General features: G+C 38.8%; 1 protein-coding gene across 6 annotated transcripts in view; it reads left to right on the top strand.

Annotated features, from left to right (window-relative positions):
- LOC137376392 (exportin-1) overlaps positions 1-24,585 on the top strand; it is a 54,285-nt gene that overhangs the window by 16,615 nt on the left and 13,085 nt on the right. For all 6 annotated transcript variants that reach the window (XM_068044859.1, XM_068044861.1, XM_068044860.1 and 3 more), the window contains 13 exons: positions 2,580-2,761; positions 2,858-2,906; positions 2,993-3,112; positions 3,202-3,330; positions 7,222-7,380; positions 7,490-7,687; positions 8,334-8,472; positions 10,810-10,991; positions 12,866-13,022; positions 14,417-14,580; positions 14,765-14,899; positions 22,567-22,750; positions 23,270-23,376. In XM_068044859.1, the coding sequence (XP_067900960.1) occupies positions 2,580-2,761; positions 2,858-2,906; positions 2,993-3,112; positions 3,202-3,330; positions 7,222-7,380; positions 7,490-7,687; positions 8,334-8,472; positions 10,810-10,991; positions 12,866-13,022; positions 14,417-14,580; positions 14,765-14,899; positions 22,567-22,750; positions 23,270-23,376 (1,905 nt within the window). The remainder of the gene's footprint in view (positions 1-2,579; positions 2,762-2,857; positions 2,907-2,992; positions 3,113-3,201; positions 3,331-7,221; positions 7,381-7,489; positions 7,688-8,333; positions 8,473-10,809; positions 10,992-12,865; positions 13,023-14,416; positions 14,581-14,764; positions 14,900-22,566; positions 22,751-23,269; positions 23,377-24,585) is intronic.

The raw sequence follows: 24,585 nt of genomic DNA on the forward strand, positions 1-24,585 counted from the left end.
GACAGACTAACTGGCCTGTAGTTCCCTGTTTTCTCTCCCTCCCTCCTTTCTTGAAAAGTGGTGTTACGTTTGCCAACTTTCAATCTGATGGGACCTTTCAGAATCTAAGGAATTTTGGAATATCATAGCTGGCACATCCACTATTTCTGCAACTATCACTTCTAGAACGCTATGATGTAGGCCATCAGGTCCCAGTGATTTGTCAGATTTTAGTCCCTTAAATTGTTCCAAAACTCTTCTCTGCTGATATTTATTGCCTTAATTTCGTTACTCCTCTTGGCCCCTAGGTTACCCTCTATTTCTAGTATGCAGCTCATGTCTTCTGCTGTGAAGACAGTCGCACAAAGTATTTGTTCAGTGCCTTTGCCATTTCCTCATTCCCCATGATGATTTTTCCTGTCTCTGCTTCTAAGGGAACAATGTTTACTTTAGCTACTTATTTTATGTACTTATAAAAGCTCTTGCAATCTGTTTTTATATTTCTGGTTCATTCTATTTTTTTTCTCTTTTATCAATGTTTTGGTGGCCCTTTGGTTTCAAACATTCCCAATCCTCAAACTTGCTACTGTTTGCAACATTATAAGCCTTTTTAAAAAAAAAAAATCTAATACTATCTTTCATTTCCTGAGTGAGCTATGGATGGATTGATTTTACTGAGTTTTTTGTCAACGGAATATATTTTTGTTGAACATTTTGAATTGTTTCTTTAAATGTTTCCCACTCTTTATTTACTGCCATACCTTTTAGTCTATTTATGCAATCAATTGTAGCCCTCATACCTATGTTAAGTTTAAGATTTTTGTTTGTGACTGGAGTATGTCACTTTCAAACTGAACATGGAATTCAATGGTATTATGATCACTATTTGCCACCGGATCTTTTACTATGACATTACTAATTAATGCTGCCTCATTACACAATGTTATATCTAAAACAACTTTACCTCTAGTCGGTTCCACAATGTATTGGTTCAAGAAACTGTCATGAAAACATCCTACAAGCTCCTCTTCTAGACCACCCTTGCCAATTTCATTGTCTCAGTCTAATATGAAGATTAAAGTCTGTCACAAATATTACCAGCCTTTGTTTAGTGCTCTGTCCAGTGGTATAACTACTGTTAGGGGGCCTATAAACTACTCCCACCAGTATTTTCTGGTGCTTGCTATTACTAATTTCCACCCATACTGATTCTACTTCATGATCTTCTGAGGCCAGATCCTTTCTCACTAATGTCCTTAAGTCATCCTCTACTATCAGGGCTACCACTCCTCCTTTGCCATTCTGTCTCTTTCCAAAATATTGTCTACCCTGGAATATTTATTTCCCAACCTTGGTCATATTGTAACTGTCTCTGTAATGGTGATTAAATCTAAATCATTTACCTATCTTTGTGCCACTAGTTCATCCATCTTATTGCAGATGTTTTGCGCATTCAGATAAAGAGCCTCTTTTTAATTTCATTTTTTTGACTACTGTTCCCTGCATTAAACTTTCATCACTGATGCACAAGTTACTGTTAACTCACTGTCCCTTCCTGTCCCACTCTGCTTGTCTTTACCCACATCGCTACACTGTTCTGTTGCCTCCATTTTTCTCTCTGGATTTCTAAATCTCCTTTCGCCCAAACCCCGCTCCCACCCCGTTAATTCTTAGAACTGTAGAGGGATTTAATTTCTGTACTGAATGTATCCATTCATTCCTGGTGCTTTTATTCCCTATTAAATCTTTTCATGTTGGCTTAAAATAGAGTTGGGTACCTCTTCCTACATCGGATTGAACTTTTTTACCAAAATGAGAGGAATTGGGTGCAAAGTACAAACAAATCCTGCAAGCCAGTTCAGTTGGTGTTTGGTGACTCATCTAACCCTGACTTGCCTTCACAAACTGAAAACTTTGCAGGAGCTCACCTGTTCTCTAACTTGACTTTGTAGGCTTAAATGGGTGTTGCATGAAAGGCGAACTTCGTGCTAATGGGCCATATGTGCTGACCTTTGCAGCACTGATTGTCAGTACACCTTCCTGTCTCTTAAGTATCTCAGATGTGATAATTGCATATTTTTTGCCTTGTCAAAAACACTGCACTGGCTGGTACTAGCAAATAAACAGTTCACTTTAGTTGGTGGACCAGATAGTAGGTGCTGAGTGAATAGAGGTATTTGTAAAAATAACATAATTTAAAAAAAAACACTGATTGCAAATTCCTAAATGAGATTGAACCTACCTTCTACATAGCTTTGAGATGGGAGATCCCAGCAGAGGGCAAGCAGAGCATCAATTGATCCAAAATTTTCATGGGATGGCTATGCTGTATAGTTTTTTTTCTTAAAGTTCCTGTTAGTGAAGATTCTGCACCTCCTAGACAGGCAACACTTTTTGATCAGATTTATAATCTAAGTAATGTAGGTCCTTTTCTCAACTGGATGTGCTTCAGGTTGGTCAATGGTATCAGAATTTTTGCACCTTTATGCCTCAATGTTAATGTAGACCATTATTGATGGAGGAAAATGTTAGTTATCTTACCTTTTTTAAGATCTATAATTTTGCACAATGTTTAAAACTGTGTATGGTTATTTACTCAGATACTGAAACAGGAATGGCCAAAACACTGGCCCACATTCATCAGTGACATTGTAGGCGCAAGTAGAACCAGTGAGAGCTTGTGTCAGAACAACATGATTATTCTTAAATTGCTGAGTGAGGAGGTGTTTGATTTCTCCAGTGGGCAGATGACCCAAGTTAAAGCAAAACATCTGAAGGACAGGTAAAACTTGGAAATTTCATTTTATGCAAGTTAATTTTGTTTGATGAGTGTTTGTTATTCCAGGTACTTAATTAGTGACTTCTTGTTTCTTTGTAGCATGTGCAATGAATTCTCTCAGATATTCCAGCTGTGCCAGTTTGTCATGGTAAATAACAAATTTCATTTTTTAAAAATCTGCCATTGTTTATTAATTTGGGTAGATTTCAACAAACCATTTTTTTTTGGCTGTAGGAAAACTCTCAAAATGCACCTCTTGTTCAAGCAACCTTGGAAACATTGCTGAGATTTTTAAACTGGATTCCACTTGGATATATTTTTGAAACTAAACTAATCAGTACATTGATCTATAAGGTATGTGTATCCTTTATCTTCAGGATCTGCAGAAGATTCTTAAATCAGAGTGTAGGCATAACTAAATAACATGATGCTTTTCTTTTTAGTTTCTGAATGTACCCATGTTCAGAAATGTGACTCTGAAGTGCCTGACAGAGATAGCTGGAGTGAGCGTCAGCCAGTATGAAGAACAGTTTGTTACTCTCTTTACACTAACAATGATACAACTGAAACAGGTATTTCAACTTCCTCCCCCCACCCCCGCCAACCTTTGTGAAAGCAATCATTCTAGTCCCGTTCTTTAAGAATCTCTAAATATTATCATGTTAAAACCAGTACTTTAATACGGGGTATCCAAGCCTTTGTCTTCTGGGTTGTATAAATGCTTACTATAGATCCTCGGGGACCATGTAAAGCTTAAATCAATGTTCCCATTAATTTGCATAATCTAAAGCCGTAGATCTGTCTTAGATTTACCCATCAGTGAGAAAACTACTAAAAACAGCCTTTCTAAGCCCACAATGTCAATCAGTAAAAATAAAAAACATGAAATAAGGAAATGAGCTTAGATGTGCTTTGAGGGCTAGACTGCTAAGGCTCCCACTAGAGGTGGGATCTCTTTAATTGAAAAATCTAACTTAAATAATTTAATGGCCATTGACTCCATGGCTGTAACAAACATAATTTTAGACAAAATAAAGTTCAAAGAAAATAGTTGATCTCATTTGCTTATGGACAAAAAAAGAAGCAGCCTGAATTTTGTATTTAAAATAATGGTAAGGCTAACAGCCCTCACCGTTACAGACTACATTGCACAGCAACTTGCGGAGTCTGTACATATGCAGTTAAACGTGGAAATCCAGAAGTTGCATGCTGTCCAATTGACTGCGAAAGCAGGCCAGTATGTTTGTCATTTTTGCAGTGTCTCCCTTGCTTGCCCATATGTAACCTGCCCTTCTCACAAAAGCAAGTGATAAATCAAATTGACCCAAAGTTAGTCTGGAAGATGAGTTTGTAGAATGCGTTTGCGACAGCTTCCTGGAACAATACATTGTGGAACCAGCTAGGGATACAGCTATTTTAGATCTAATATTGTGTAATGTGACATGGTTAATTAATCTCAGTGAATGATCCTCTGGTAAAAATTGATCTTAATACAGTTGAATTCTATATTGAGTTTGAGAGTGACATACTCAAGTCCAAAACAATCTTAAACTTAAAGCCAATTGCTTAGGCATGAGGGAACAGTTGGCTAGGGCTGATTTGGTAAATAGACTAAAAGGTATGGTGGTAAATAAACAGTGGCAAACATTTAAAAGAAACTATATTCAAAATATTCAACAAAAATACATTCCATTTTTAAAAACTCAGCGAGAAAGATCCATCCATGGCTTGCTGGGGAAGTTAAGGATAGTATTAGACTAAAAGAAGAGGCTTATATTGTGAGGAATAGTAAGCCTGAGGATTGGGAGAGTTTTAGAAACCAGCAAAGGGTGACCAAAAAGTTGCTGATGGGGAAAAATAGAATGAGAATAAACTAGCTGTCCCTTAAGAGGCAGTGGAAGCAGGACACATCATGGGAAATGGCAGAAATGTTGAACAAATAGTTTGTGTCTGTCTTCACAGTAGAAGAGATAAATTACATACCAGAAATAGAAGGTAATCAAGGGGCTAATGAGTGTAAAACTTGAAATAATTGTCAGCAGAGAAAAAGTATTTGAGAAACTTAAGGGACTAAAAGCCAAGTAATCCCTGGATCTGATGGCTTAAATCATAGGATTCTAAAAGAGGTAGCTGCAGCAATTAGTGAATGTACTGGTTCTGATCTTCCAAAATTGTAGAATGTTTGCAGTGGATTGGAAGTTAGCAAATGTAACTGCTATTCAAGAAAGGAGAGAGAGAGAAATGGGGAGAGAAAGAACCACAGACCAGTTAGCCTGACAATCTGTTGTTGTGGGGGAAAAATACTTGAACCTATTATTAAAGATGTCTTAATGCACTTAGTAAATCAGACAGTCAACATAGTTTATTGGAAGGGAAATGGTGTTTTTTAAGGATGTGACTGGTAGAGAAGATAAAGGGGAGCCAGTAGATATATACTTGGATTTCCAAAAGGCATTTGATAAGTTGCCACACTAGTTTAATACACAAGATAAGGGCCCATAGAGTTGTAGGTAATGTATTAGTATGGATGTAGAATTGATTAATGGACAGGCAGCCGAGAGTAAGGATAAACGGAGCATTTTCCAGTTGGCATGCTGTAACTGGTGGAGTGAAGTAAGGATCAGTACTGGAGCCTCAGCTATTTGCAGTCTATATTAACAACTTGAGACCAAGAGTATTGTATCCAAGTTTGCTTATGATAGAAAGCTAGGTGGAAAGGTAAGTTGTGAGGAGGACACAAACAGGCCACAAAGAGATATAGACAGGTTAAGTGAGTGGGCAACACGTTGGCAGATGGAGTATAATGTAGCAAAGTGTGAGGTTATTCACTTTGGTAGGACAAAGAGAAAAGCAGAATCTTTTTAAAAAGGCATGAAACTTTAAATGTTGATCAAGAGACTTGGGTGTACTCGCCTATGAAACAGAAAGTTAGTGCCAAGATGCAGCAAGCAATTAGGAAGGCAAATTGTGACCTTTATTGCAAAGAGACTTTTCACGTGGCGTGTCATGTAAATTTCAGAGCTTTGGAAAATATAAAGGCAGAGATAGGCAGGGGCACGTCTTCCTAAAATAGAATGGCATGCCAAATTAACTGATCTCAAAACCCTCATTCCACTGAGATTGTGGCTACCTGGACAAGTTGCTCTGAGGATTTCATGCTAGGGAGGGGTTGAGAAGGTCAGTGTAAAGTGCCAGTGAGGGGTATTTGAAGGCTGGTTCATGGACAGATGCCCCAAAGGAAGGATTGAAGGGTTCTCCCCTGCATTAGAAGTGGAAAGTCATTCTGGAAATGCCTGGATGAATAGCAGTGGCCTGGAGAGAATGGTTCAGAAATGTTATTAATGCATGTGTGGGATTTACATAAGAATTCTTTTAATGTTCCAGTTTATGTTCTGAATTGTGTTTTATTGAAGCACAAGGTGGGGCTGCTATAGACACTAAAGATTTGGGAGGGACTTTCCAAAGATTATGAGGGGCATGGACAGGGTGGATAGGGAGCAGCTGTTCCCCTTAGTTGAAGGGTCAGTTACTAGGGGACACAAGTTTAAGGTGAGGGGCAGGAGGTTTAAGAGGGATTTGAGGAAGAACTTTTTTACCCAGAGGGTGGTTACAGTCTGGAATGCACTGCCTGGGAGGGTGGTAGAGGCGAGTTGCCTCACATCCTTTAAAAAGTACCTGGATGCGCACTTGACACGTCATAACATTCAAGGCTATGGGCCAAGTGCTGGCAAATGGGATTAGGTAGACAGGTCAGGTGTCTTTAATGCATCGGTGCAGACTCGATGGGCTGAAGAGCCTCTTCTGTGCTGTATTATTCTGTGATCTGTGATGTGATAAGGCAGGTAAAATGAAGGTTGTGCATTTTGCTTACGCAGATGTGTCTAAGCTTAGATCTGTTTTTTTGGTACACGGGGACAGTCTACTTCACTTCATGAGCTTTTTGGCTCCAGAATCTGGAAGTAAAATGCAGTAAGATTTGTATCAGCCAAATTGAAAAAATAAAACAGTTGTAGCAAATCCAAAACTTACTCCGTGGTCCTTCAAGTCCACGGGTGGTGAATATGCTAGTTTTGGTAAATCACGTTTCAAAGACTTAATTGAGAATTAGGTTTACTACGGCGGTCAATAATTCATATCCTGGTACTGTTTTTCAATGAACAGAATTTGAAAATAGCTCTAGAATGTCTCTACTGGTTTTTTACATTTTCCTTATTTCTCTCTTCATTTTCTCCAACCTTGCTGTCGTCGGAAATTTCAGTGCATTATTCCAGGATGACAACTTACTGACTCATTTTAAGTGCTTCATGTGCAGTTTTATGCAAATTGTTATATCCTATCTGCAAGGGATTCATGAGCATTAGATTTAATGGGTTTTGAGTTTGTGAAGCAGTTGAGTAGAATAAATTGTCACTATAGGTGATTCCGTGTTGTAGTATCTAAGTTTTTTTTTCTAAATTTATTAGATGCTTCCTTTGAACACCAATATTCGAGTGGCTTATGCTAATGGAAAGGATGATGAACAGAATTTCATACAGAACTTGAGCCTGTTTCTTTGTACATTCTTGAAAGAGCATGGGCAGCTTATTGAAAAACGATTGAATCTGAGAGAAACGCTTATGGAGGTAAGCATTTTAGCAAGTGTTACTGTGCAGTGTGCATAATGGTATAAATTATTGTGCATAACTGAGAAAAGAAGAATTGAATTTAGACAATCTTCTGTCTATTCCACAGGCTCTTCATTACATGTTGCTTGTGTCTGAAGTAGAGGAAACGGAGATATTCAAAATTTGCCTGGAGTATTGGAACCACTTGGCCTCTGAACTGTACAGGGAAAGTCCATTCTCAACACCTGCATCGCCTGTGCTTTCTGGAAGTCAACATTTTGATGTTCCTCCGAGAAGGCAACTTTATTTGCCAGTGTTGTCTAAAGTGAGCATGGAGGGGTTGTTAATCACTGGACATTTAAAAATTTTTAATCTTGAGATTTACTTTTTTCTCTGGAGGGGGAGACATCACTTTGAATCATGGTCCCTTATAAGAAATGTTTATCATTCCTTTTGCTTTAATGTTTGGGTAAGATATTTTCATTGTATATAAATGTTAATTGGTACAACACTTGGTTCATAAAAGTAAAATACTGCAGATGCTGGAAATCTGAAATAAAAGTGTTGGAAATACTCCGAAGAAGGGTCACTGACCCGAAACGTTAACTCTGCTTTTCTTTTCACAGATGCTGCCAGACCTGCTGAGTGGTTCCAGCATTTCTTGTTTTTATTTCAGATTTCCAGCATCCGCAGTATTTTGCTTTTATTATAATGCTGGAAATACTCAGCAGGTCAGGCAGCATCTGTGGAGAGAAGCAGAGTTAACGTTTCGGGTCTGTGACCTTTCATCACTTATCAACACTTAGTTCATCTAAGCAGTCCTTTACAATTGTCTGTATATATCTGCAAGCTTTTCTAAATGTAATTTTGAATATATAATGTGGATTATTGCATGTGATTTGATATCCACAGCACCTGCTTGAATTGCCATATGCTGCAAGACTTCTAATATAATGTAATATTCCTCAAAGGTTCGCCTCCTAATGGTCAGTCGTATGGCCAAACCAGAAGAAGTACTAGTGGTGGAAAATGATCAAGGAGAGGTTGTGCGAGAGTTCATGAAGGATACAGACTCCATCAACTTGTATAAAAATATGAGAGAAACTCTTGGTAAGGCTTTCCGCTCCTTTTAGGTATTTTAGGTATTGGGGTATTGTTGAAAATGTAAGCATGTTTAAAACTAAACATGTCGATGGCTCAAGTAGTTATCCTATAAACCTTTTTCAATTTTGGATTATTATTCAAAATAATCGGCATTCTGTACACAGTGAAACGCTTATTGCGAGAGCCAAATTACAAAAGGCAGTCTGAAACCATGGACACTTGGAAATTACTAACAACAGACTTCCTTCAACACATCAAGTCCTTTTTACAACTTAAAACATGGGACATGCAGGTCAGCATGAAGCAACTGTGTAAGATATGGCTTTTGTGGAATTGGAAACTTTTTTTTTAAACAGCACCTATGCTGGCAGTGAAACTGCCCTATCTCCGGGCTGGCATGATTGCTGTGCTGTATCCCAGTAATAGAATGCTTTCTCTGCCATTATGGATGCTGAGTAAAAGAACTCTTCTACTGAGAAACTTTGCAGTATATATAATGACAATTTTGAAGATAAGGACACTGTTTTTAAAAAAAAAAAAGACAACTGATGCCAGTCCCTAAGGTGTTCGTAATTTACTCATTTCACTGTACTTGATGCAAAAACACTGTATATTTCACTTTTAAAAATCCTGGGAATTTTATTTCTTTATGGTATTTTTAGCCAGGAAATGTGAATGCATTATTACTGAGAGCAGAAAATTGATTTTTGTAGACTCTTTAGTAACTGTTTTCTCTTCTGCATTAGTATTACTTCAGTTTTCATAGAACATATTTTAGAACTTTATTGTTTGAATTTTTGAGTAACCTACAACAAACTAATCAAAGCTTTTCTAAATACTGGACAAATTCCTGATTCGGTAACCATTCTTTTAGATGGAAAAATTGTGCATGTCACTCTATTGAAGAAAGGTGAGAAAACTAGTTAGCTTATCATCTGTTGGGAAATTACTAGAGTCTATAAGGATAGAGTAACTGAATACCTTAAATTTTCACCTGGTCAGAGACCCACCATGGATTTGTAAAAGGGTAGGCCATGCCTCATGGAATTTTTTGTAAAGGTGGTTCAAATAGTAGAGGGGAGAATGTCTATGGATGTTACTTATATGGACTTCCAGATGGCATTTGATAAAGTACATCTTAAAGAACTTTTGGTTCAAGTTGAAACTCATGGATTTGAAGGGAAATTATTGACTTGATTAGGAAATTGTCTTCTGTCGCTCTGTCAGAGCAGTGATAATGGCCAGGTGCTCTAATTAGCAGGATGTGTTGGAGCCTCAAGTATTCACTGTATTTAACAATTTAGATGATGGAATAGAAAGCGCGTGGCCAAGCTTGCTGATGAGACCGTGATGGGCAGCATTGTAGATGGATGAATAAAATTATAAAGAAATAAATAGATTAAATGAGCAAAACTATGGCAAACAGATTTCAGTGTAGGCGAAGTGAAGTTACCTACTTTGGACCTAAAAAAAAAAAAAGAGTACTTTCTGATGGTGAAAAACTAGAAACAGTGGATGTCCAAAGAGACTTGACAGTTGTTTGGGGGGTGGGGGGGGGGGTGGATTGTGGCGGGTGCAGGGTCCATTAACGTGTCATGAGCAGTTAACAGAATATAATCAGAAAGGCTAATGGAATGCTGATCTTTAAAACTAGAATTCAAAAGGTTAGAAGTTATGTTTCAGCCATTCAAAGCCCTGGTTAGACCACACCTGGAGTACTGTGAGCAGTTGTGGGCGCCAGACCTAAGGTACAAATATATTGGTCTTGGAAGAAGTACGGCGTAGACTTACCAGAATGATTGAACTCCAAGGGTTAAATTACAAGGAGAGATTGCACAAACTAGGGTTGTGTTCTCTGGAATTTAGAAAGTTAAGGGTGATCTAATCAAAGGTAGATAGAGAGAAACTATTTCTGCTGGTTGGGGAGCCTGGGACTACGAGGCATAGTGTAAAAATTAGACCAGCCTTTTAAGAGTGAAATGAGGAAGAACTTTTACATGCGAAGTGTGGTAGAAGTTTGGAACTGTTCCACAAATGAAAATTGATGCTAAGTTAACTGTTAATTTTAAAGCTGAGGTTAAACTTTTGTTAACCAAAGGCACTGAGAGATTTGGGGCAAAGGTGGCAGATGGACTTGGGTCACAGATCAGCCATGACCTTATTGAATAGCAGAACAGGCTCAAGGGACAAATGGCCTACTCCTGTCCCTATATTCCTGTAAATATGTATTTTGGTAAGTGTAGTGTTGCGCGCACGGGAAATTTAGAGACAGTAATGTTAACTATCTTTGTAGTGTCTAAAGTAGAATATGCTGTTCTAGAATTTTAAGTTTTTATTTTGCAGTGTACCTTACTCATTTGGACTATGCAGATACAGAACGTATTATGACTGACAAACTTCACAACCAAGTGAATGGTACTGAATGGTCATGGAAGAATCTAAATACCCTCTGTTGGGCTATTGGCTCAATTAGTGGTGCAATGCATGAGGAAGATGAAAAGAGATTTCTGGTGACTGTAATAAAAGTAAGTGTATTGAATATCTCTATGACTTTATATGGAAGATCGGGAACTGTTTTTAGTGAGGTAACAACTCTTGCATATATAAATAATACGAGGGCTGTGAATTACCGCAGCAATCCATTTTGAGTAACTTTGCCAGATCTCACATTGTATGGAAAAATAGAACATCAGGATGCTCATTGTACCTGAACTTATAACCATTGATTGAACAGAAAAGTTTTTAAATTTGAGTTGACGCTTCTTTAGTACATCAGCTGGTGAATTGTGGGATCAGGGGCTAGACTTCTGATGTAGGCTGTATGGATGATGATGGATATCCTGAAATGTAGTCAGGTGGAGTGCATATTCCTGAAGTGTCAATATCATGTTGCTTGAACAGACAAACAAGAGCTTAAGGGCAATACACTGCAGCATATGCTAGAACAAGTATTTCAAGCAGAAACTTGGCTGAAGATGGTCAGTCCACAGAATAGTGAAGGAGAGGAAAGGATGTGGGTGATTATTGTCTTCAGGAAATATGTGCTTGAACTACCTGTAAAAGGCAACTGAAGGAAGCAGTGCAAGAAAACTAAGGTGGATGGAGTTGTCTAATAGGTATATAAAAGGTCTTGACACTTGTGATCAGGACAGGGATGTAGGGACAAGAAAGAGTAGGTAAGAGCAATATAATGGCTCTTTGGACGAAGGGATTGTCCATGGCGGGAAAAAAATGACACTTTACATGAGAAAAACCATGCATTACTCAAGGGAGATTTTGTTACTGGAGGCTAAATATTCTGATTTTATAGCTGCAGCCTGAATGCCATGGGAAGACCCATAACTGAGGGTAGACTACTTGTGGAAAGGGTACGTAGCAGTAAGAAGTCATGGTTCATTTAATAAACCATGATCTATTAAAAGGTTGGCTCTAGGCGTTGCAGGGGAATTTTGGTGGCTTGTGTTCCAGATTGAACCTACAAGACCTGAGGATAGTGATGTCAGCATTCCACTGGTACCAAATGACTAATTAGGCAGAAACTGATTGCCTATATCAAAATGATAAATTCTGGAGTGGGAAAAACTAAATTTCTGCAACTTCTTTACATCAAGGGGTAGTGATGAGAATCTTGCTATCCAGAATGATCTTCCACATACGGTAGTGGAAGCAAAAACTCTGGAATCAAAACTCTGGAATTAATTCAAGAAGCCGTTAGATGTTGATAGGTAAGCCATAGGTTTCTTTAGAAGAGTGAGCTTTGTGGGCCATTTGGTTTGTCTCCAATGCTGAGCTCAATGAATAGCTTTTTAATCTCACTTTGCTTATTTTAAAGTTAACTTTTCTGTTGAAAGCTTTATATGTATAAATCTGTTGGAAAAGCACAACACTATGGGGAAACTTGCATTTTATATTTGTGTATAATATGTGGTATCAGAGCTTTTCCCCATCCCTCCACTCCCTTAGCAATTATGCAGAATTTACAGTACAGAAATAGGCCATTCAGCCCAACTGGTTATGATCCATGTGAGCTTCCTTCCACCCCTCCTCTTCTAATTGTATCAGCATATCCTATTGCTTTTTCCCACATGCATATTGAGTTTCCTCTTGGATATGTTTAGTATCATTAAGACAATTAAAAGAAATTTTAAGTAGAAAGGAATTAACCAAGTTATTCCTCCAAATTTGTTAAAACAATTTTACCTGGAGTAAGATATATTAGGTAGACATTATGCTTTCTAAACTTTTTCCACTGGAAAAAGTTATTAAACATTCTGATAAAGTAAGTCTTTTTTGCTAGGAACAAAAAGCTTTTGAATCTAATGCCTGAATTCTAGATTAGCACGGTTGTTAATTTTCTGTTTGGATTTTAAGTTGTAATAATATTGTTTTAACTCCATAGGATCTTTTAGGACTCTGCGAGCAGAAAAGGGGTAAAGACAACAAAGCCATTATTGCTTCAAATATCATGTATATTGTGGGTCAGTACCCACGTTTCTTGAGAGCTCACTGGAAGTTTTTAAAGACTGTGGTTAACAAACTGTTTGAATTTATGCATGGTAAGTTTGTCAGATTGGAATAGGAAGAAATGCATTTTTTTTTTAAAAAGAAAATTGCTGGCAGTTAGTATTCTTAGAGTTTAGATCCCTTGCCCACAAATGAAATTGAAGGGGTCTCACAGACATTTTGAGTCTTAACATAAGCGTAGAACTAGAACTCGGTCCAGCAAACCTTCTGAAGACCCATGCACAGTACACCTTTTTAACACGATCTGTTTAATCTTGAGACAAAATTTCCCATGAAAACTGAAATATTGACAGTACTTCAGAATGTTTCAATTCTCTTCAGAACTTTTTCCTGTGGTAACCTGTTATCCTCCAGATATTTCTTACACAGCTACAGGATAAACTTAATTTTCCATATAATGGATGTTAATATTAAAAGTTGAATTCCTGGATATTGTTTGAAGATGTAAATTACGGGAACAGCCCCTTATATCTAACCTGTAAAAAAAAAAAAATTTGAATAGTTTGATTTTGCAATGGCACTTGTTGTTCTGGTGACTGGTGCTATTAACATCTGCAATCTCTAATCATCTTGAGTGCTGTCTTTAGTTGGGTTAGAAACTACCACTATCATAATTAAACATTAATATTAAAGCATAGTTAATATTCACATTAAATTTGTGGCTTGTATCTATGAGCCATTTGGAAATATAAGAGGAAAGAATGTTGTTTGCAAGAGGAATGACTATTTGCCAAAGCTGGTGTCTTAATTTCACAAATGAACAGATCTGTCTTAGTTCTCATTAAATAAGTATGCTGAGGGCAGGGATGTACTTCAAGTTTATTTAGAAAATCAATTTGGATTATTTATTTGTTGACTACCTGGTCAGGTATACAGGCTCTGTACAGAAAAGTCTCTAGTAGCTTCATGTGCAAATGGAAGGGGAGCAATTGTTCATTTGCAGACAAGCCTGCCTGCTATTCTGTGTACAGCAAGTTCCAAACAGCAACAATGAGTGCCATGCTATTATAATCACCTGAACTGCTGGATTGGCAAATGAGACCTTGATTTAACAGCTGAAGGATGTGACTCTCTTCCATTACTGCATTAGTGTTGGGCTATGTAATATCATCAAGCCCAAGAGTGGGATTTGATACTCCAGCAACCTTTTGGTTCTGAGGTGTGTGGCATTAACTTGGGCAGGATGATATTCTGTGCCTTCATCAGCCCATGATGTAGTATTGTGCTTTCTGTATTCATGCAAGACAAGCATGATCTGTTCCCTGAATAAATTTGTAATTGGGTTTTGCTGACCAAAACATTTTTCCCCTATGCGACTTTATCATTTAGAGCAGTCTTTGTGGCAAAACATTAGGTCATTCAGAGAATTTCTTGCTTAACCATATTCATTTTTAAATATAAAAGTTTTGATTCCTTATGAATTCAGAAACCCATGATGGAGTTCAAGATATGGCTTGTGACACTTTCATTAAAATTGCACAAAAATGTCGTCGACACTTCGTTCAGGTCCAAGTTGGAGAAGTAATGCCATTCATTGATGAGATTCTAAATAATATCAATACTATAATTTGTGATCTTCAGCCACAGCAGGTAAGGTTACATATATAGTTTTGAAAAAAAGTTATTTAGATATTCAAGGGTTTATAAAGATGTGTGTGGATTGAAAACCTGACATGTAAATAGTTCAAGTTAAATCTCATTTGATTTCCTTTTACCACTATCTTAGCATAATTCTAGTTCAAAACAAATTTTATATTCTTTTCACTGTCAATAGGTTCACACGTTTTATGAAGCGGTTGGTTATATGATAGGTGCTCAGACTGACCAGGCAGTACAAGAACATTTAATAGAAAAATATATGATGTTGCCAAATCAGGTCTGGGACAGTATAATTCAGCAAGCAACTAAAGTAAGTAATGTTATTTTAACCAAAATATTGTAAAGTTTACTTATGCACATAATTATTTACTAATCTCTTACAGAAGTGAGATTCTTGAAATTTCATAACATGTTCAAACAGTAGTTGGAACTTGATGCTACACAAATTGTTTAAATGCTTCTTTTAAGTGCTGCTTCTTTTGTCCCACCTCCTCCTGCTTTTTCCTTTTTTAATTGTGTTCATTGAGCTTCCCAAGTGAGCCACTGAGTATCTTAATTGTAAGGTATGAATCTTGTGGATGCTGCATAACATAGTTGACTGAATTTTGTGGTGGTGGTCCTTTTGTACAGGCTGATTCTTTTTAACTCCACCACCACATTGCAGTTTTTTTCCCACCAAATATTGTGGGCATTGGAAAAATATATCTATACAAAAAAATAGACATTTGATTAAAGTTGCAAAAAAAGGAAAGGAATGGAATCATTCCTTGTATCTCTCCCTGTACTGAAATTAACCTTTTGCACAGAAATAGTGTATTTTTAAACTTTTAAGCATCAATCACCACTTCATTCTTGTGAACTAGCTGAGTTTATGATTTATGACCTATATGCTGCAACTGATGTCTTGATGGAGGTTTTGCATGAAATGGGTGAATAGGGAAAAATTACAGCATTGTTCATTGTGGCAAAATAAAAACTTTTGTATTTCGAACTTATGAATTAGGAGCAGGAGTAGGCCGATAGAGCCTGCTCCGCCATTCAATAAGTTCATGGCTGAACTGATTTCTCCACATTGTCACCTACCCCCGATAACCTTTCACCCCTTTGCTTATCAAGAATCTATCTACCTCTGCCGTAAACATATTCAAAGACTCTGCTTCCACTGCCTTTTGAGGAAGAGAGTTCCAAAGACTCACCACCCTCTGAGAAAAAAATTCTCATCTGTCTTAAATGGGTGACCCCTGGTTCTAGATTCTCCCACAAGGGGAAGCATCCTTTCCACATTCACCCTGTCAAGACCCCTCAGGATCTTATGTTTCAATCAAATCGCCTCTTACTCTTCTAAATTCCAGTAGATATAAGCCTAGCCTGTCCATTCTTTCCTCCATAAGATAGCCCGCCCATTCCAGGTATCAGTCTAGAAAACCTTCTTTGAACTGTTTCCAAAGCATTTACATCCTTCCTTAAATAAGGAGACCAACACTGTACACAGTACTCCAGATGTAGTCTCACCAATGCTCTGTATAGCCTCCTACTTTTGTATTCGATTCCCCTCGCAATAAATGATAACATTCTATTAGTTTTCTTAAGAATGTGCTGTAGCTCCATACTAACCTTTTGCGATTCATGCACTAGAACACCCAGATCCCTCTGTATCTCCGAGCTCTGTAATCTCTCACCATTTAGATATTCTGCTTTTTTGTTGTTATTCCTGCCAAAATGGACAACTTCGCATTTTCCCACGATACTTCATTTGCCAGATTTTTGCCGACCCACTTAACCTATCTTATATCCCTTTGTAGCCTTCTAATGTCCTCTTCACAACCTACTTTCCGACCTATCTTTGTGCCATCAGCAAGTTTAGCAACCATACCTTCGGTCCTTCAATTTTTCTAAGTGCCCTGCGATAACGTCTTTCGTAATAGTTGCTAGCGTTTTCCCTCAGACAGATGTTCAGCTAACTGGCCTGTAGTTCCCTGCTTTCTATCTCCCTCCCTTGTTTGAATAAAGGAGTTATGTTTGCTATTTTCCAATCCAACGGAACCTTCCCCAAATCTAGGGAATTTTGGAAAATTAAAACTAACGCATCAACTATCTCAATAGCCACTTTTAACACCCTAGGATGAAGTCCATCAGGACCTGGGGACTTGTTAGCCTGCAGCTCCAACAATTTGCTCAGTCCCACTACCCTGGTGATTAGAATTTTGTTGAGTTCCTCCCTTCCATTTCCTGATTTACAGCTATTTCTAGGATGTTACTTATATCCTCTATAGTGAAGACCAATGCAAAATATCTGTTCAATTCATCTGCCATCTCCTTATTTTCCATAATTAAGTCCCCAGTCTCACATTTTATAGGACCAATGCTCACTTTGCTAACCCTTTTTGAAAAATATTTATAGAAACTCTTACTATCTGTTTTTATATTTCTAGCTAGGATTAGGCTGGGTGGCTTTCTTTTCGGCTGGCACAGACATGAATGATGGGCCAAGTGGCCTTTTTCTGTGCTATAACCTTTCTATGATTCTATAACTTCCCTGCTGTTCAAAACAGTGCCACAGGATCTCTTACATCCACCTGAGAGAGCAGGAGGGACCTTGGTTTAACATAACATACATCATCTGAAGGACAGCACCATTGACAGTGCAACACTCCTTCAGTACTACACTGGAATGTCAGCCTAGATTTTTGATAAGTCCTGGAGTAGGACTTGAACTCGCAACCTTCTGAGTCAGAGGCAACAGTACTACACAGCTGACGAGAGGGATCTCAGGCCATAAAAGCAAAAAGAAGCGGTTACATCGTGTTCTCTCTTCGCAGGATGAGAGGTCACATGGCTTTGCCAGGCTAGCGGGATTCCCAGTGGACCAACTTTCACTTTGTTAACTCTTTTCTTTAAATATCTGTCTTTATATTTCTAGCAAGCTTTCTCTTGTACTCTATTTTTACCTTCCTTTATCAATCTTTTAGTCAGTTTTTGCTGTTTTTTATATTCTGTCCAACCTTCTGACCTGTCTCCCATCTTTGCGCAATTATATGCTTGTCATTCATCCCATTGAGTTCATGCCGGCTCTTTGCAGTCAGTTCCAATCCCCTGCTCAATCCCCAAAGCCTGCAAGTTTATTTCCTTCAAGTGCCCATCTAATTTCCTTTTTTGAAATTGTTCTTTGTCTCTGCTTCCACCATCCTCGTGGGCAGCAAGTGTAAAAGGTTCTTCACATTCCCCTTGCATCTCTTGCCCAAAACCGTCAAAATGTGTCCCCTAGTCTTGTACCATCAGCTAATGGGAACAGTTTTTCCTTGCCTAACTTTTCTAAGTCTGTCATAATCTTGTACACCTCCATTAGATCTCTCCTCAATCTCCTTTTGCTCCAGGGAGAACAACCCCAGCTTTTCCAACTTAGCCGTGTAACTAAATGGTAAACCTGGTTTTTAAAATTGCTTGAGGTAACTATGTATCTAAAGAAATTCCATTGCTTCTGTCAGTGGTACCTCTAACTCACCAATCAGCATATTCAGTGAGAAGTATCTGACATAGTTTAGTCTTTTGCATCTTGCAGTTGTTGAAAATTGAAGCTCACTTAGGTGTTTTTGTGCAGACTAATTGAAATAGTATGTAGATTGACAGATTGAACCATTTTAATAATTCATTACTAAACTGTTAAAGGGAGAAATACAGTAAAATTCAGACATTAATCTCTCACTTTATAAGGTGTGGGATCTGTTATACTACCACGTGGATTTCACAATCACAATCGTTGGTGCAGAAGGAGGCCATTTGGCCCATCATGTCTGCACTAGCTCTCTGAAAGAGCAGTTCCCTCAGTTCCATCCCCCACCTTCTCCCCATAACCTGCACATTCTTCCTTTTCATATAACTCTAATTGCCTTTTTGAATGCTTCAATTGAACCTGCCTCCACCACGTTCTCAGGCAGCGCATTCCAGACCTTAACCACTCGCTGCGTGAAAAAGTTTTTCCTCCTGTCACTTTTGCTTCTGTTAACAGATACATTAAACCTGTGGCCCCTTGTTCTCGATCGTTTCATGAGTGGGAACAATTTCTCTCTATCTACTCTGTCCAAACCCCTCATGATTTTGAATACCTCTATCAAATGACCTCTTCACCTTCTCCAAGGAAAACAGTTCTAACTTCTCCAATCTATCTTCATAACTGAAATTCCTCATCCCTGGAACCATTCTTGTGAATCTTTTCTGTACTGTCTCCAATGCCCTCACTTGTTCCTCAAGTGCAGTGCCCAGAACTGGATGCAATTCTTCAGCTGAGGCCGAACTAGTGTCTTATACAAGTTCAACATAATTTCCTTGCTCTTGTACTCTATTCCCCTATTAATAAAGCCCAGGATACTGTATGCTTTATTATCCACGCTTTCACCCTGTCCTGCCACCTTCAATGACTTATGCACATATACACCGTGGCCCCTCTGCTCCTGTACCCCCTTTAGAATTGTACCCTTTATTTTACACTGTGTCTTTATGTTCTTCCTACCAAAATGAATCACTTCTCATTTCTCTGCATTAAACTTCATCTGCCTGCCCATTCCACCAACTTGTCTGTCCTTTTGCAGTTCTACGTCATCCTCCTCACAGTTCGCAATGCTTCCAAGTTTCATATCATCTGCAAACTTTGAAATTGTGCCTGGACACCAAGGTTTAGGTCATTAATATATATCAGGAAAAGCAAGGGTCCCAACACTGATCCCTGGGGAACTCCACTGCAAACCTTCCTCTGGCCTGAAAAATATCCATTAACCACTACTCTTTGTTTCCTGTCACTCAGCCAATTTCGTATCCATGATGCTACCATCCCTTTTATTCCATGAGCTACAAGTTTGCTCACAAGTCTGTTGTGTGACACTGCATCATACGCCTTTTGAAAGTCCATGTACACCACATCAACAGCATTGCCCTTATCAACCCTCTCTGTTACCGCCTCAAAAAAACTCCAGCAAGTTAGTTACACATGATTTTCCCTTAAGAAATCCATGCTGGCTTTCCTTAATTAACTCTCATTTGTCCATGTGACGATTGATTTTGTCCTGAATTTTTTTTTTCCAGAAGTTTTCCCACCACCGAAGTTAAACTGACTGGACTGTAGTTGCTGGGCTTATCTTTACACCCTTTTTTTGAACAAGGGTGTAACGTTTGCAATTCTCCAGTCCTCTGGCACCACCCTCCGAGTCTAAGGGAGACTGAAAAAATTATGACCAGTGCCTCTGCGATTTCCACTCTCATTTCTCTCTATCTTTGGATGCATCTCATCTGGTCCTGGTGCTTTATCCACTTTAAGTACAGACAGCCTGTCTAATACTACTTTATCAATTTTAAACCCCTCTCGTGTCTGACTTGCCTCCTCTTTCAACATTGCCTGGGTTGCATCTTCTTCCTCGGAAAGACAGATGCAAAGTACTTGTTTAATACCTCAGTTATGCCCTCTGCCTCCATGTGTAAATCCCCTTTCTGGTCCCTAATTGGCTCTACTCCTCCTTTTACCACCCTTTTACTATGTATATGCCTATAGAAAACTTTGGGATTTCCTTTCATGCTAGCAGCCAGTCTCTTTTCAAGCTCTCTCTTTGCTTTTTCACTTCCCTTCTGGACCTTCTATATTCCGCCTGGTTCTCAATAGTATTTTCCACCTGGCAGCTGTCATAAGCACACTCTTTCTTTATCTTAATCTCAACCTCTTTTCTCATCCAGGGCGTTCTGGATTTGTTTGCTCTACTTTTCCCCTTTTTGAGGGAACATACCTTGACTATGCCCGAAATATCGCTTCTTTGAAGGTAGCCCATTGTTCATCTACTGGTTTTCCTGCCAGCTTTTGACTCCAATTTATTCACCCCAGCTCCATTCTTACCCCATTGAAGGTGGCCTTGCCCCAGTTAATTATTTTAACTCTGGATTGCTCTTTGTCCTTTTCCATAGTCAGCCTAAAACGTATGATGGAATGATCGCTATCCCCTAAGTGCTCTCCTACTGATATTTGGCCCACTTCATTCCCAAGAACCAGGTCGAGCAGTGTCTCCTTTCTCGTTGGATTAGCAACATACTGTTGTAGAAAACTTTACTGAACACGCTATGAACTCTTGCCCCTCACTGCCCTTTACACTACTATTATCCCAGTCTATGTTTGGGTAATTAAAGTCCCCCATTATAAATACCCTATAATTTTTGCACCTCTCTGTAATTTCCTTGCAAATTTGTTCCTCCATGTCCTTCCCACCAGCTGGTGGCCTATAGACAACACCAAGCAATGTAACCGCACCTTTTTTGTTCCTTTAGCTGTAGCCAAATTGCTTCTGTGCTCAACCCCTCTGGACATGCTTTTTCTCCAGCACTGCAGTGCTCTCTGCAATCAACACTGCCACTCCTCCCCCATTTTTCCCTTTCCTATCTTTCCTGAACACCTTGTATCCAGGAATGTTTAACACCCAGTCCTGCTGCCCTTTGAGCCAGGGTTCTGTTATAGCCACAACATCATATTTCCACATGGCAATCTGCGCCAGTAACTCACCAGTCTTATTAACGACACTCCGTGCATTCACATACAAGCACATAAACCCTGATTCAGACTTTATTACTTTCTCCCTTACTCTGTCTCCACCTAATAACTTACTATTCCCTACTCTTGTGCTATCTTTCTCCCGCAGTTTTCTGTCCACCTTGATATTCCTCTCTGATACTTGCTCCTGGTTCCCACACCCCTGATTAGTTACCAGTTTTGCTTCCCTCCAATCTGAGCTCCCTCTCAGGTTCCCATCCCCCTGACAATTTAGTTTAAACCCTCCCCAATAGCACTAGCAAATCTCCCTGCAAGGATTTTCATCCCAGTCCTGCTACGATGCAACCCATCCATCTTATACAGGTCCCACCTGCCCCAGAACCGGTCCCAATGTTTCAGAAATCTGATGCCCTCCCTCCTCCACCAGTTCTCCAGCTACATGTTCAATTGCTCAATTCTCCTATTCCTATGCTCACTTGCACATGGGACTGGGAGTAATCCTGAGATTGCTGCTTTTGAGAACCTGCTTTTTAATCTGCTTCCTAGCTCCCTAAAATCTGCTTTCAGGACCGCATCCCCTTTCTTGCCTATGTCATTGGTACCAATGTGGACCACGACCTCTAGCTCTTCACCCTCCCCCAGAAGAATGTCCTGCACCACTCTGACATCCTTGACCCTGGCACCAGGCAACACACCATCCTGGAGTCACGTTTACTGCCGCAGAAACACCTGTCTCTTCCCTTAACTAACGAGTCCCCTATCACTCCTGCTCTTCCACTCCTCCTTCCTCCCCTCCTGTGCAGCTGAGCCACCTGTGGTTCCACAAACTTGGCTCTGACTGCACTCCTATGAGGAATCATCACCTTCAGCAGTATCCAAAATGGAACACCGATTAGCGAGTGAGATCCTATCAGGAGACTCCTGCACTACCTGCCTTGTTCTCTTAGGTTACCTGGTGGATTTCAAATTAATGTTTAATGTGAAATGTTTCCCATGAGTATTGCACTTAGTATCTTGCTACATCTATGTGTTGTTCAACCTTATTTAAATCTAGTTTTGGCTTCTATGCGTTGCCATGATGATCCAATATTTTTCGCCTTTTCAAATATTTGGGAATATGGTGGCCATTCCATGTGATCTTCAGTAGCCAATAACATCCAGGGTAATTCTTAATCTTGGGTATGCCAGCTCTGCTGCATGAAAGAGTTGGAAAACTCTGCTTTTGGAACTTGCCATTTTGTAATGAATACAAGTTTTGAGACAAAGCCAGAACTGTGACAGTTTTACAGTTGCCGATATTTCAAAATGCATTATCTTTCCAAATAGAGCATTCAAACTTGTCAATATTTGGCTTGTGTTTGAAAGATGAAGAGATGGCAAAAATGGAAAAAAACTGGGAGCACATGTAGTAGCATTCAGACCAGTTGGTTGATTTTTTTTTTCTCCTTCACCTGTAGAATGTTGACATTCTTAAGGATCCGGAAACTGTAAAACAGCTTGGTAGTATTCTGAAAACTAATGTTCGAGCCTGCAAAGCAGTTGGCCACCCGTTTGTCATCCAGCTTGGCCGAATATATCTGGATATGCTGAATGTATACAAGTGCCTCAGTGAAAATATTTCAGCAGCAATTCAAACAAATGGTTGGTTGAGTTTTTTTGTACTTGAAAAAAAAAATTTGCTGTGTGCTGTGAAACAATGCATGAGCTCCAGTGCTGCTTGATAGTATCTGAATTGTTTCAGTGCTCCTTTTGAGATGCTTGAGTATTGGAATTCCTACCACTAGAGGGAGGAAAAATTGCCTTGTAAATGTCTGTCAACTTAAACATTAATGCTAATTAGGTTCCAAGTTGAAAGCGTTTTTGTGAGGACAAGCAGGCAACTATGTTTATAGAAGTATATTGTTTCTGATTCTCGTAACCTGATGATCTGCTATTGTTATAGCTAAATATATCTTGGTACCTTCTCAATAGAATGACCAGATTTTATACAGTTGGTTTGTTTTGATAGAGTCACAGAGGAATTTTTTATTAGGGATGTAATCTGACCCTGAATGGAAAGGACGTATGAAAAAAGTTTAAACAGTGGAAGGTGCATTGCTTAACAGAATGCATATCTCTAATTTGCTATGACTAATTATATTTTGTTTGTTTATATCATAGGTGATATGGTTACAAAACAGCCCCTGATTAGAAGTATGCGAACAGTAAAAAGGGAAACCCTGAAGCTCATTTCTGGTTGGGTGAGCAGGTCCAATGATCCACAGATGGTAAGTGAGCAATTAATAGCTGCTTATAGTTATAAAACCATGAATGTGGAAAATAATTAATTTTGTGCTGAAGATGAAAGTGTCTTCAAGTGCTGAGCATCTGTTTGCTTGAAATGCCTTTTATACAGTATGGCAGAGTAAGCCTCCCGTCTATTCTGCCCCATCTTCAGAAATGCACCTTCCACTCCTATTATAACCAGTATCATTTTTTTTTTCCAGACCAGCCATTCTATCTTCCTGAAGTGCAGTAGAAAATTGGCAGATGTGTTTTTGGCCCATGCTCACTGGTTGGAGATTACCCAACTAGTATTTTTTAGGCCCCTTGATTTTATCTAGATTCCAATCCAGATTCCAAAACTGAGGAGCTGATCCTCCTCGAACGCTGCAATTCTAATTGTATAATAACCAAAAAAAGTGAAATTGATCATTTACATTTTGATATATCAAATGACTACCTGATTCTGTTATTGATAATTTGGAGGCATGGCAGCCTGACACTGATTTTGCACATTACTGAGCCTTGTTTCCATTTGCCTATGCTATTGTAACATTTTGAATCTATTCAGGTGATCTGAGCAATTTGATATTTTTGATCCACCAGCTTATTTCTCAATTGATGGCTGCCAGTCAAGCCTGCTCTACTTTATTCATTGGCCATAGCTCCTATATCTTAATTCCTGCCCTTTTCTCCATCTTTTTTAATACCCATACTTTCCAAATATCTGTTTACAGTATTAATGCTGCAATTGATTCTACATCTGTGGCTTTTTGGGGTATTGCATTCCAGTCCCTCTGAAGGAATTATTTTCTGGTACTTTATTCAGCCTTGTTCTTTTAGGATTATGTCCCTTTTGTTCTGGATTCCCTAACTAGAGGGAAGAGTTATTCTCCATCTACCTTGTCAGTTTCCTTCATTATTTAAATATTTTTTCCCTAGATCACCCTTTAACCTTCTCATCTCCTTGGGAATATTTCCTAAGAGTACCCAGTTTCTCATGGTTTAACTTCCTTCATCTTCGGTATCCAGTAATTCATTGCAGATTGGTCCCTTACCATCCCATCTGTCTTTTGTAAAGTGCCCAAGACCAATTTTCAGTGTGGTCTGACCACCATTCTGTATAATGTCAGTAGTCCTTCCATATTCTGGCCAACATTTATTCCTCAACCAATGTCACCTAAAACATATTATCTCACTGTTCATTGCTTTTT

This window comes from Heterodontus francisci, chromosome 13 (genome assembly GCF_036365525.1).
Source record: "Heterodontus francisci isolate sHetFra1 chromosome 13, sHetFra1.hap1, whole genome shotgun sequence".
NCBI classification, from domain to species: domain Eukaryota; kingdom Metazoa; phylum Chordata; class Chondrichthyes; order Heterodontiformes; family Heterodontidae; genus Heterodontus; species Heterodontus francisci.